The 14,590-nt window shown below is 33.2% G+C and overlaps 1 protein-coding gene and 1 long non-coding RNA gene across 2 annotated transcripts; both read left to right on the top strand.

Moving 5' to 3' along the window:
- The first annotated feature begins 3,239 nt into the window (after positions 1–3,239).
- On the top strand, positions 3,240–3,982 carry LOC148239797 (uncharacterized). Its single transcript, XR_015816553.1, has 2 exons — positions 3,240–3,428; positions 3,638–3,982. It is a non-coding gene; the product is annotated as an uncharacterized LOC148239797 (long non-coding RNA).
- Positions 3,983–8,526: 4,544 nt separating this feature from the next.
- Positions 8,527–14,230, top strand: ARF2 (auxin response factor 2). Its single transcript, XM_088210722.1, has 15 exons — positions 8,527–9,332; positions 9,451–9,566; positions 9,758–9,853; positions 10,002–10,058; positions 10,150–10,305; positions 10,403–10,487; positions 10,729–10,819; positions 10,913–11,077; positions 11,318–11,437; positions 11,669–11,744; positions 11,826–11,997; positions 12,111–13,060; positions 13,139–13,329; positions 13,482–13,706; positions 13,820–14,230. Exons 1-14 carry the CDS (start codon positions 9,188–9,190, stop codon positions 13,660–13,662), a joined length of 2,601 nt encoding a protein of 866 aa, XP_088066848.1. The 5' UTR covers positions 8,527–9,187; the 3' UTR covers positions 13,663–13,706; positions 13,820–14,230.
- The last annotated feature ends 360 nt before the right edge of the window (positions 14,231–14,590 follow it).

Raw genomic sequence — 14,590 nt, 5'->3', positions numbered from 1 at the left:
TATTTTTCTCAAATATTTTTTAATATCGTCTCTAATTTACTTTTTCTCAAAATTTCAATTAAATAAAAATAAATTAAATTAAATAATTATTTTAATAAAAAAAAAATTATCATGGACCGCTTTTCGGGTCTGGAGATTACAAAAGATATGATTTTTGATGAGTATATAAGAAAAAAAAAATTGTTTTTGTTTAAACTAAAAAAATATATAACATTCAAAAAAATATATATTACTATTTTTTTTTCTCTCACGTTAAGTTAAATTATAAATAAATTTGGATTTTTTGACGTGAAAATTATCTAAAATTCTAGTAGCATCTGATAAGAAAATAAAAAATATCAATAATTATTCTTCACATGCAAAAAAGTAAGTATCTTATTCTATTATTTCTGTATCAAATTTAGTCCTAATAATTTTATAAGAGATTAATTATTGATTAAAGTATTATATCCTAGTCCAAAACTTATGACTAGTTCACAAAAGCAAAGGGAAAAGAGTTGGAAAGCATAACTATAACTATAATATATATATATATGTGTGTGTGTGTAGGAGCATAAAATGGGGGTTGAGGTGTACAAAAAGTATAGGAGATAGGTGGTTAAATGTAAAAAAAAATATAAATGTGGTGAAGGAGGCAAGTTGTGTAGTGGTTAAGATTTATGACAAGTCTAAGCCTAAAGCAAATAAAATAAAAATAAAAAAAAATGTGGCTTTAATATTTCTCCTTTCACCCACGCAACCTACTAAAATGCTTTTCTAAGGTGGCCATGCCATTTTTGGGCTAACATACAAAAAGCCAACTCCTCTTACTTTTGGAAATCAGTAATTATTTTTCATAATAATAATTAATGATATTTGTGAAATTAATTTAATATTTTTTCATTTTGTACACAATGGAATATGACAATACATGTATTGACCAAGGTTTTATTTACACGTATGGATATGTAATTGTTTGTTTTTGTCTCTTATAATTTATGTGGGCCTCCAAAATTATAAATAAATTAATTAAGTTTTATATTTTAATATATATATATGAATCATGTATCTTCTCTCTCGTATTTAATAAACGTGAGCAATGTGGGTTAGAATTTCGTGCTTAATTCATTTTATACGTACTAATTATCAATTCAATGCACCAAAAAAGTGAAGAAAATTCAGATAACTCATATTAGATTAACTTAATCATGTTTTTTTATTTGGTCATGTAAGAAAAATGTCAAACATATCAAATCATGCACTTAGTCTTGAATTCCAAATTTTGCTTATTATGAGATTAATTCTCTAAAATTTAATAACATATTTATCTTGTGTATTTTCATTATCTTTTGTATTTGGCTTGTTGAAAATATGATTTAATTCAAAGTATGTTGACTCTAATTCTAATTTAATTTAAAAATTTATCAACAAAATAATTATGTCATTAGAGACATCCATAGATTTTGATTTTTTAAATATTATATTATACTTCTCGTATAAAAATGCTTCTTTATTTTAAATTTATTTCATGTATAAATAAATTAACATATTTTAATTTAGAAAATGAAACAGAAAATATATGTCGTATTTATTTATTTAAAAATCTTTTGTTATACACAGTTCAAATAATTAATATATATTATGTAACTTTTTTTTTTGTCTGAGTTAGTAAATTATACGTATTTTAATTAAAAAATTAAATATATAATATCTAATTAATTAAAAGATTTCCTTATTTATATTGTGTACTTAGTTTTTTAAAGTTCTTCTATTTTCTTTTGGTAAAAGATAAATATTTTTTACCAAACATGATTTGCACATACTACATACAACAAATATTAATAATCTTAGGATACTTTTTTTAGGAACTATTGCATTATAAGAGATATCTATATGTCAGTATAATTAATATTTTATCTATAACTATAATATCATAAAAAATATTTATGTATTAAGAAGAATAAATATGTTTTAAATACAATTTTTTTTAACTATATAAGAGATAAAAAGCCGATGATATTAATCACAAGATAAAATGATATAATAATTTCAAGTCCAAAACCGAATAGTTTACGATGATAAAATAATTAAAAATTTAATGACATTGTTTTAATTTCACTATAATTGATAGTTGGCATCAATTATCAATTAGTCATTCACTGCACATACAAATTTCTTAATCTAATAATGGAAAGATTGCTATGGACAAAAAAAAAAAAAAGGTATTTTTCCGATGAAATTTTATAATGGGGCAAAAATTTCTTAATTTAATCATATAGAAATTAATATTGGGATTTTTTTTGAACATTTTCTCAATAAAATTTTATTTTACGTATCTTCATGTAATATCTCGATTCAAAACAAATATTTCACAACAAAAAACTCATTTGAGAATAAAAATAATTGATGTAATTGAATTTTGACTTAACCTAAATAAAGTCTTACTTTTTATAGTCCTATTTTGGTTAAAATTATTTATAATAAGTAATATTTTTAATATTATAAGTGTTATAAGTTGATCATAATATTAGTGTCATAACTTAATTGTTAATATTGATTATGTAAACCCACAATTTAAATAATTACATTCATGGGACAAATTTCATCAATTAACATACTATGTTGGTATAAACGATATTTCAATTAAAATTTTTGAACATTTTTTAATTAAAATATTTTATCATACATGTATCATTATGAATAGTTGGCGAGATAGAAGGAATAGATAAAAAATAAAAAATAAAAAAAAAAGATATGGAAAAACTAAAATATCATAATGCTATAATAAGTATAATTAAAAAGTAAGTCATTTCTGTCATAATTAATAAGTAGATTTTTTACTGCTTAATTTTGTTTTTCTTGATTGCTCTATTAGTTGTATGTTACGAGAATATACCTATTTTAAATACTTTTAAGATTTATTTATAAATATAATTTTTTAATTTTTAATTTTAATTTAGAGTAAAAAAATGAAATAAAATTGATGAAGAATGAATTGAAAACAATTTTAGGAAAAATGGGCAAAATTTTAGGTTCTATAAGTATTTTTGAAAGAAAAATCAGAAATCAGGGGTTAAAATGCAATTCTAAAAAATTACCACGTAAGATGTCCGGTCAGTAGCCCCGACGAACCAAGACGCGCCACGTGACAAGGGGCGCGGACGCAGTGCCATGCGGGTGATCCGCGTGCCCGCGATCAAACGGCCCAGCTCCGTTCCCGTGTGTACGGACGGTCTGGATGCGCTCCCTCCCAAATGTGATCAAATAGTCCAAATTAGATCGCGATAAACAGCTCAGATCAAAAGCGGACGGATATAAATAACTCTCATTCGCACCAAACCCTAACCTTAGCCACCAGAACCCCTCGCCGGAGAAGAAGACCTAGCCGCTGGAAAGGAGATCAGCGCCACCCGCCGCCGCACCGGAACCCTTTCCGACCGCCAAAAAAGGTAAAAAATTTTCTTTTTACTCGAAATTCAATTTTAAGCTCACTCATGAACAAATCGGAACAAAAAAACCAGCCAATTGGACAGAAAACACCGGCGAAGTCTAACGGCGGCATCATAGGAAATTTCACAAAATGCCTCCGATGAGACCCTTCTTGATTCTCTTATGTGTAATTTTTCCACCGTTGTGATCACCATATCCTTATCTATAGGTTGATCGGAACAAAACACTTAACCGCAACGTGAGCCCGAGGAGCCGCCGCATCGAAGAGCCCCACTGCTGGTGAGTTTCAGTTTTTTATGCTTTTTCGAACAATCTAGGTCTTTTAACATGTTTTCTCATAGGGATCGATGTAAAATTGGCTGAATTCGGCCGAAAACAGTCGACCCGAGGTAGACCACCGCCGCGGGCAGAGGCGCCATCGTCGAAGCATGGCAGAGCCGCCGTGTCGAAATTCTAAAATTGGCCAAGTGGGCTCCGAAACTGATTTTGGATTTGTTTGGAACATTTGTAGGTACTATTAGCGTATTTTAATTCCTAAAGAAAATTCAGGGAACATGAGAATCGCCCGTAGGCGCAGTCGAATAATTTAGCTTTTCGAGCATCAAATCGAGTAAAGATCCCTCACCCCATTCCCTATCATAGAATTGAAGTTTAAATAAATAATAAAATAGTATTTTATGCGAATTTAATAAATGTGCATAATTAATTACAGATTGCTAATGAAGTCAAAATCGAAAATTATTTTCTGTTGATTCCTTTTGATTTATTTTACAATTTAAATGTATTATAGTATTTGATTTATGAATTTTATGGTTTGAATGCATATATTGCTACCTTACATGATCACCGTTTAATTGAAAAATTGAGATATGATTGTACTCCTTAATGCATGTTTGTTTATTTATGTGATTATGGTTGATTTGAAAAATGGAGAGTAACGGTAAACGGAAAAGTTGTGTGGGAAAGTGAATAGATGAAGACGACAGCTTTATTAGATATTCTAAGATATGGTGAACGGAACGGGTACATAGGAAACCCTACCGTGAACGTTGTCTCATGCCGAACGGGGTATGGAGACATGATAATTTGACGCTCATACCGGATGGGGTATTGAGGTTCAATAGTTTGACGCTCATACCGGACGGGGTATGAGGATAATCCGTAATTGAGATTGTTAAAGAAAATGGTTCGTGTGTAATGAGAATATTCCTATGAACCCCAATTGATACTAATAGGCTGGTGAAAAAGTGACAGTTATTGTTTGATTTATTGACGATGTATATAGACTTGTGATATGTGCTATGTTGCTGATTTTACATGAAATTATGATTTATATGGTATTAATTGTCTACATAGATTATTTTATGAATCCCATTACGGTAAGTGAACAGTAAATGATTTTATTTATGATAAACGAATTTATTTAAATTAAGTGCTCTATTAGTGTGTTGATTTTATACTAATATTTACTTACGTGTCGGTGGTATAGTGTGATATCATTACTGGGTTAGTGTAGCTCATCCTTTATTTAACCATTTCAAATCAAGAGGACTAGATTGCAGATCCCGACCTGCAGGATGATTGCGAGTAGATGTTAGATTTCTTTATTTCTCGTTTATTTCCATATTCTTATGTTTCTTTCAAAATAGTAAATTCTGTAACGTTGTTTTGTGCTTTAAGCTATTTGTGTAAGGAATGTAAACTCTGAACATTTATTACACTTCTGCACTTTAATTATATTTTATTTCATTTGGATATTTCCGGGGTTGTTACATTTATAACAATAAAAAAAGAATTATATTTTTAGGACGTAACTAATATATCTAATTTTATGTTTGACAATATTAATTTAAAAATAATATTTAATTTTAATGAGGTTGAGTTTTGACAAAATACTATCTAGTTAGATGAGACGTTAATATATAATAAATGAAGTTTTTTGTTGACATGTAGTATTCATTTATTTGGTTAATGTCCAATGACATTACTTGCTTGCTGATAACCTATTAAATGATTTCGCTAGAAAGAGTTACATGTTAGACAATCTTCTTGTTAATTGAAAATTTCAAATGTTAGTACACGAATTGACCATATATGTTATCAAAATACATTATTCGTATGTCCAAGTCTATAAAAAATATATTAGTAACGAAAGAGAGTACAAGTAAATCTAAGTTTTTTTTTTTTTTTTTTTTTTTTAATTTATGAGTATATAGTATCTACACAACGTATAACTATTAATATTATATAATTACTCAATAGTTAACTATAATTGACGAAAGTAGAGTCTCCATAATGACTAATATTGAGTCAATATAATTATTAAAAATATATAAATTTTTAATTATCGTGCATACTTTTAGATATTTATATATGCAAACATCGTACAGTAATCACGGTAAATGCGTATTTTTATTAGTAATGTATCATCATGTTTGATTATATGAGTACTATTGCTATTTAATAATTGTTATAGGTCTTCTTCGGTTAACATTGAAGGTATTCATTTCATATTTTTTTGAAGTAATTTTATTTTATTATTTAAAAAAATAATTTAATTATTTGGATAATTAAATAATTAAAAAAAAAGATCCAAAACTCTACAAATATATAATAATAATACGATGGTTGTTGTAGATTTCATATATAAGCACTTTAAGAAATTTTAATTTTGTTAAAATGGCTAATTTAGTATATGTATTAACTTTGCAACTAGATAACTAATTTAGCAGTGTCAAAAATAATCTCTCTCTCTCTATATGTAAGTAATACAGAAAAATGGTACATGACATTTTTTTTTTTTTTTTGAAGTAAAAAATAATATATTAATATTAATTACAAACATATGAAAATAAAAAGTAATGTAATAATATATATAATAATTATCAATTTTAATTTTTAAAATATAAAAATAAATTTAATAGTATTATAATAATTAATTAATTTAAAATTTTAAAAATAAAAATAAAAATTAAATTTTATATAGTATAATAGTTATTATTATTATTTTTCTAAAAAAAAAAAAAACGAAATACATTTTATTTGCATAAAATAAAAAAAAAACATTAAATGGGGGAGTTGGAAAAGTCAATTGCAATAAAATCAGTTATATTGTAAATTGCAAACCCAAAGGTCTTTGTCTTGAAATTCATACCGTGAAGGGCAACCAGAAAAGTGAGTCAAAAATGAAATTAGCATCCCCATTGATTGATACAGGGGCTTAATTCTAAGAATATTCACTGCACGAACCAAACATGTATAGATGTTATATACACCTACACGCAAACATATGTATATATGTATTTTGCGTGTCCATGCATTACATTCTAATAATTCAATGTTCTTAAAATTTCACTCTTTTAAATATTTGAGTTTTATTATTATTTGAAAAGAAAATAAAATTGCAAGAGGGGAGTGTTGGGCCCATTTAAATTAGATGTAGTGAATTTATCAACATTACGTGGGACGTAGCATCCCTACTTCAATTATATCTACATATACAAAAGGTAGTATAAATTCCAGTTTCCAATTTATTTACAATTTATATTAATTCCTCATTCGCCACTTTTTTTTTAAATTAATAATAATTGTAATCAATTTTTTCTCATGAAATTAAGGGAACCTATTTGAAGTTTTCACCCACACTTAGAATTTTTTACTTATTTTTTTAATTAAATAAAAGTAGTTAATACGTGGAGTGATTGTTAAATTTATTGGAAAGAGAATTGAAAATAAAATAATACTGAATGATTTTTTAAAAAAAGAAAAAAAATTAAAAGATTATGACACATTTTTTATTATTTTTTGTCTAAAAAATAATAAATTATTTAAATTATCTAACAGTAATTGAGTTAAGATTTTAATTTTATTAAATTTAATATTATATATTTATAAAATATATATATTTTTTAATAAAATTTGAATAAGTAACATTTAAATTATCTAGATTTATAGTTAGGTTGAATATAATAGAATGAATTGATGCCAAAAATGACATAAGGTGTATAAAAATGTTTTAACCACAAAGAGGGGCCATGCCCATTCCCAAAGAAACCTAACATGACTTGAAAAATTCCACCTCTTCTTTTATATATATATATATATATGTATATGTATATACCTAGGGCTTCATTTTCTTAATAAGTAAAAAAAAAAAATAAATAAATTAAAACTAAATAAAATTCATTTTAAGGCTAATGAGACTTTTCCGGACAAAGATTCCTCCATTTGTTGCTTTAGACCATACACAACTGCTATTAGACAATGCACCTGGGTCCCACCTTCTTACTTCCCCACTGACACCTTCCGCCAACACGTGACCTGCCCTTCCCCCTTCCAATTTCTTCTCTTTTTCTCTCCCAATTTCTCGCCTAACCTCCCCCATTTACTTTTTTTTTTTTTTTTTTTTTTTTATTTCAGTTCATTCGTATTTCTCTTCGCAGACGACGGAATATACATTAAAATATATTTTGTTATTAATTAATAACAATAATCTTACATGAAATTATTAAAAAATCAAACAAAATATGCTTAATTTTGTACTTAATTACAAATAATCGAATTTATTAACCAGTTAAATTCGCTTTTAAATTTATGGAATAAAATTTTTCTAAAAAAATTAATGGATTTTACCTTTTTGCTCAACACAAATTTACGATCGCGTAATAAATTGTTAATTATGCGCCGCGACAAATAAGCGATATGATACATTAAGGAGACGGAGGACTGTTCGAGGGGGTTGAGGCACCTTACCATCCAGGCGCACGCTAGAAGTATGTTAAAGGGGAACCCCATAACCAATGGAAAAATAAAAGACTGCTAAAGTGCGCCAGGAATGTGTAATGTACGCGCTCCCAACCTCTTCGCTTCCATCCGGACCTGCCCGTTGATAGCACGACAAAGCCACTTCCCCATAAAAACAGAACAACTTTCCCACTAACGCCAGGACAAACGACGTTAGCTGCTGCACCAATAGAGCGTGGACAACTGTTAAACGGCAAGCCTAACGTCGCTTGCATCTCTCTCTAAAGCCGCCTTTATTAATCAACCTCTCCCTGATCGTGTCGCTTTATCTGGTCCCCTTAATGGTCGCGCCGGGTGTAGCCAGTCTTTAAAGATCTTCACCGGCAAATGCCGGTTGCCCCCAAATGAACTGGTTAGAAATTGACCGCGGTTGAAATGATTGCACCAGTTTTGACCACTCTGGTTAAGCCTCGTCTCCTCAGACCGAGATAGAGAGAGAATCAGAGAATCAGAAAGGTGGAAGAGAGAGGAGAGAGAGAGAGCGCGGGGCTGTATTTTGTGTACGAGCTCTGGCACCTGCAATTGATTGCTGAGGGGAGAAACAGAGATAAGAGCCCGAGGTGGCTTTGCAGAGGAGAGATAGAAAGCGACTAGAGAGGGAAAGTGGAGAGAGAGAGAGAGAGAGAGAGAGAGGGAAGGGAGCTGATAGATACTTCAATCGAGGAACTGGTGTAATTCAGAGGCAATTATAGATTCTTTTGCGGTCTAGATTTTGATCGAGGTTTGATCAAGGAGGTTGAACGAAGTTGTTGAATAAAAAGAAGAATTTGTTGTGGGTTTACTTAGTTTCCACGAATAGAGCTACGGCCTTGTTTTGTTGCAAGGTAGATTCTTAGAAGATAGTTTCAGTAAGGTGTTGAATTTGGGGGTTTTTTTAGTGCTCTGAGGGTGCTTAGATACTTTGAAGGTGTATCGAGAGTTCCAGATGAGAGATCTGAGTTGATATATTAAAGAAATGGGTTCTTCAGAGGTGTCAATAAAGGAAAATTCCGTTCACGGGAGAGGAGAGAGCTTTTCTTCGGGTTACAGTGAGCCTAACCATGGTAGGAACACTATGGAGGGGCAGAACGGTCATTCTACGACTTCCAATGCTTCTAGAGGTAAACTCCGGTCGTTTTGGTTTAACTTTCGGTTGGAATTAGCCCAGATTTCGGCGAACTTACGGTGATCTGGCTTTTCATACTCGGTTTCTTGTGTGTTGGCTTTGTGTATTTCTAGTGGACCCAGAAGCGGCGCTTTACACGGAGCTATGGCATGCTTGTGCCGGTCCTCTGGTTACTGTCCCTCGAGAAAGAGAGCGTGTCTTTTACTTCCCTCAGGGACACATCGAGCAGGTTTGAATCTGCTTACTTTTTCACCCCTGTATATAGGTTATGATTCTACGGTATAAAAAGTTAACGATAAATTTTGGATTGTTGTGATTCGTTTCGTGTTTCTTCTGGCTGGATACGGCCTTAGTTCATCTTCTTTGTTACCTTCTTCTCCATGTTTCTTCTGGTTTAATATATGAAATTTAATGGATTAGGTCGAGGCGTCTACCAATCAGGTTGCAGACCAAAAGATGCCAGTCTATAATCTTCCTTCGAAGATCCTTTGTCGTGTGATTAATGTCCAATTGAAGGTAAGTTGTTTGCCCTTCATTTGACAAAATCAGGTTTTTAGGGTTTTACAATAAATTGGTTATAGCGGGCTTTTAGTTCATTGAGGGTTTCTGGGATCAGAAATTTTAATTTGTTTTATGTAACAATAATTATCATTGTGATTTGCAGGCTGAACCGGATACTGATGAGGTGTTTGCGCAAGTTACTCTACTTCCAGAGCCGAACGTACTTACCGAAGTCACTAATTTTCATTACATTTTTGGATCTAATTCATGTTCGGAATTTTTTTAAAAGTTCGTTGTTCATTAAATGCCAGCAAGATGAGAATGCGGTGGATAAGGAGCCATCCCCACCTCAGCCGCCGCGGTTTCATGTACATTCGTTTTGTAAGACGCTGACTGCTTCCGACACAAGTACTCACGGTGGATTTTCTGTTCTTAGGCGACATGCCGATGAGTGTCTGCCGCCTCTGGTGAGTTTCATACCAGCTCGATAGCCCATCATTGTTTCTCAGTCTCTTTATGGGAAATAGTTTTTGACTCTGCTCTCGTCTTTTTTTTTTCCGATAGGATATGTCACGGCAGCCTCCCACCCAGGAGCTGGCGGCAAAGGATTTACATGGAAATGTGTGGCACTTCAGGCATATTTTCCGAGGTAATGGTTGACGAACACATACAGGACCAGTTCTTGTAGGCAACATCTTTTGCCTCCCCTCACCTTCGAAAACGTTATTAATGCTATTTTTGGTGGTCGGCGTTAAGGGGCTGAAATTGTATGCCTAATTTGATCTGATTATCCAAGTTTGCGTTAACTTTAACAAGAAATATACAGTCGTCTCTTGTTGGTGCTATTGCAGCTTTCAGATCACTTAATTTTTCCGTAATTTGAATGCCAGGTCAGCCGCGCAGGCACTTGCTTCAGAGCGGTTGGAGTGTGTTCGTTAGCTCCAAGAGGCTTGTTGCAGGAGATGCATTTATATTCTTAAGGTCAGCAATTTTCTTCACATAAAATATTTCTTGGATTGGCTTTGATGCCTTCTTTACCTTGACGTTTAACTGGGAGTATATTGTAAACTACAGGGGTGAGAATGGGGAACTTCGTGTTGGTGTAAGGCGTGCAATGAGACAGCAAGGCAATGTTCCGTCCTCCGTAATATCTAGTCATAGTATGCATCTTGGCGTTCTTGCTACGGCATGGCATGCAATCTCGACGGGAACTATGTTCACGGTTTACTATAAGCCTAGGTGTGTTCTTAGAAATTAATATAATAGACGTTTTAAATGTAGGTTCGTAAAGATGTTATACATCTCATAAGTTACGGACTTGAGTTTCTCGGTACTGACTCAACCAAAATTATTTTTTTCCACTTATTTGTTTTCTTTTCTTTTGGTATGATTTGAATGATTCTTGGAGAATCTTACTTGAAAGAACTGGTTGCTTTTGGCCAATTCCTCACCTGTGCTACTGTTGATATCCTGAAACAGAACTAGTCCTGCCGAGTTTATTGTTCCATATGATCAATATATGGAGTCCGTTAAGAACAGCTATGCAATCGGGATGAGATTCAAAATGAGATTTGAAGGTGAAGAAGCTCCAGAACAGAGGTATATATTGTGTCAATCAGTTGTGCTATGCTCTCTCTAGATTATCAGTGGATTGTTTTTTTGATATTAAGCTGGGTGGGATTTGTTCTTTTATCAAAGTAGCACTCTTTAGTTTGTTTTTACCATTTCTCCTTTTTACTGTTACCTTTTGGAACAGGAAATGCCATTGACTTTGTGGGGTAGTTTCATTCGTGATGGTGTCTGGGACTGACTGATTCCTTTCTTCTGTAGGTTTACTGGCACTATTGTTGGAATTGAAGATGCTGACCCCCAAAGATGGCGAGAATCCAAATGGAGATGCCTTAAGGTAGTATTTAAGTCTTTGCAAATAATTCATGGTACTGTTAGTGAGAAGAATGCTAAAAGAATGTCTTAATCTTACACTCAGGTAAGGTGGGATGAAACATCAACTATACCTCGACCAGAAAGAGTTTCCCCTTGGAAAATAGAGCCTGCCCTGGCTCCTCCGGCATTGAATCCCCTTCCCATGCCCAGGTCCAAAAGGCCTAGACCAAACATGCTGCCTTCATCACCTGACTCATCTGTGCTCACTCGGGAAGGTACTTTTGCATCATGGCTCAAAATTAGTTTAGCATGTAATTTTAATGTTATAATGATTTGGATAAGCCAAAGGATATTAAGAATTTTCTTTATTTCTTTCCCTGTAATTTAGGTTCATCTAAGGTAACTGTAGACCCTTCGCCAGCAAGTGGTTATTCGAGGGTCTTGCAAGGTCAAGAATTCTCGACCTTGAAGGGCAATTTTGCAGAGAGTAATGAATCTGATACTGCTGAGAAGTCTGTTGTATGGCAACCTTCAATAGATGATGACAAGGTTGACGTAGTTTCTGCTTCAAGACGATATGGTTCAGAGAGTTGGATGCCTACAGGAAGGCATGAACCAACTTATACAGATTTACTATCTGGATTTGGAGCCAATGCTGACCTCACCCACGGTCACTGCTCATCATTCGCTGATCAAGCTGTGGCAACTATGAATCCAATTAAGAAACATTTACTTGATCAGGAGGGAAAGTTTAACTTGCTTCCAAGTCCGTGGTCCCTAATGTCTTCTGGTCTCTCTCTTAAGTTGGCTGAATCAAGTTCTAATGTTCCCAAGCAAGGTGTTGATGCATCTTACCCATCACGAGGAAACATTAGACATGGAGGATATGGTGAATATCCCATGCTTCATGGTCACAGAGTGGAGCATTCCCATGGAAGCTGGATGATGCCACCTCCACCACCGTCTCGTTTTGAGAACATAACTCATTCAAGGGAGCCAGTGGCAAAGTCAGTGATGGCACAAGAACTAGAGACTGGAAAACCCAAAGATGGTAACTGCAAGCTCTTTGGGATTCCCCTTGTTCGCAACTCAGCAAGGGCAGAGCCATTGGTGTCCCATAGAAGCATTATGAATGAGCCAATGGGTCATCCGCGGATCTCATCACTGCAAGCTCACGCATTTGAGCTTGATCAAAAGTCAGAGCATTCAAAGGGCCCTAAGTTGGCCTATGATCGCCACACTGTAAGTGAGCAGGAGAAACCATCCCAAATTTTTCAGCCTCATACACGGGATGTTCAAAACAAAGCTCATAGTGGATCAACAAGGAGTTGTACCAAGGTTAATATCTTACCTATTTATGTTGAGGCTATATTAGAAATTTAGAAGGGCTTGTTGATCAAAAGATATTTATTTCAGGTTCACAAGCAGGGGATAGCCCTTGGACGATCTGTTGATCTAACCAAGTTCAGCAACTATGATGCGTTAATTGCTGAATTAGATCAGTTGTTTGAATTTGGTGGCGAGTTGATGGCTCCAAAGAAGAATTGGTTGATTGTATACACTGATGATGAGGGTGATATGATGCTTGTTGGCGATGATCCTTGGCAGTAAGGATTAGTCCTGTTTTGATTTAGTTGTAGCTATTTGCCTAGTTGTTTAAGACTTCTGAAGACAAGAATTTTGAGTAACAATTTTCTTTTCTTTTTCCATTAAAAAAAGAAATGTTCAGTAACAGTTAGGCTCTTGTTTTACAACCCAGGGAATTTTGTGGCATGGTTCGCAAAATCTTTATCTACACCCGAGAAGAGGTGCAGAAGATGAACCCAGGAACTTTGAGTCTAAAAAGTGAGGAGAACATGGTGGTGGCTGCGGAAGGATCAGAGATGAAAGAGGCAAAATGTGTTTCACATCCATCAGCATCCTCTGCTGAGAACAGCTAAACTATTGCATTGCTATCACGTTCCAACTTCCAAGTAGTGTAGGGGTATCTCTATTTGTTCTTTATATTATCTTTTTACTTTTAATCTTGTTTTATGTATGATGATTGACTAGTGGCAGATGATAATGGAATTTGGTTTTCTTCTGTTGTAATGTCAGGTTTTTTTATTTTGTGCTGGCGACAGAGGGACAGTGCCTGTACAGCCAATTGCATTTGGTGAAATGTCAACTGATTGTGAGGGATGAGTCACCTCTCGCAGATGGCGAGTTTGTTCTAGGAAATCTAAAGTAGATGTGGCAAACAATAGTATTATCCAATTTTGGACGTGTAGCGGAGTTGATGATATTTTTTATGGTTCGAATTTCGGTTATATATATATATAATTATATATGTATACCCTTATTGTAAGCAACGCAATGGCAGCCTTGCTATTTTTCTTTTTAATTTTTTCTTTTTTCCGTCTTTAAAGCCTCCCCCACCACCCTCTTTGTACAGAGCTGCTTTTTACCTTGGTCTCAACCCTTTTAATGTAAGTAAGTTTATTATTAATACACGTCTCTTGTAGTTAATTTTGGACAGCGTGGTGATATTCATTTTGTAGGTTTTCTAATTGCATATCTCCACTTATTGAGGGAGTTCATTTCCATTTGTAAGTCTTATTTAGAAACTGGCTCTTTTTCTTCTTGATGTCTTTAATTATCAGTCATTAAATACATAGATGTGGGATGATGAGAAGTGAGAAAAGGAGACATAATATTGAAAAAGGAGTTGAAAACTGAAGGAAGCTGAAAAACAATGGCTGGCAGGTAAGTGAGTCGGTGTTAGATCTGAAAATGTTGGGTGAAAGTTGGGATGACTTGTAAAATAGCGTTCAAATGTCATGAAGTTTAGAATGTTGTGTTTATGGGAGGTTTTAGGAGTGAGGAGTT

Source organism: Carica papaya, chromosome 9 (genome assembly GCF_054855325.1).
Source record: "Carica papaya isolate Zhongbai chromosome 9, ASM5485532v1, whole genome shotgun sequence".
NCBI classification, from domain to species: Eukaryota; Viridiplantae; Streptophyta; class Magnoliopsida; order Brassicales; family Caricaceae; genus Carica; species Carica papaya.
The sequence above is the reverse complement of the archived record's forward strand: the minus strand, read 5'-3'. Positions and strand labels throughout refer to the sequence as shown.

Bases quoted from the DNA above. Each gene is read 5' to 3' on its own strand.
- ARF2 (XM_088210722.1), top strand. From the start codon at position 9,188: ATGGGTTCTTCAGAGGTGTCAATAAAGGAAAATTCCGTTCACGGGAGA. The intron at 13,061-13,138 runs GTTAATATCTTA...TATTTATTTCAG, and splicing joins CAACAAGGAGTTGTACCAAG to GTTCACAAGCAGGGGATAGC. The intron at 13,330-13,481 runs GTAAGGATTAGT...TTTACAACCCAG, and splicing joins GTTGGCGATGATCCTTGGCA to GGAATTTTGTGGCATGGTTC.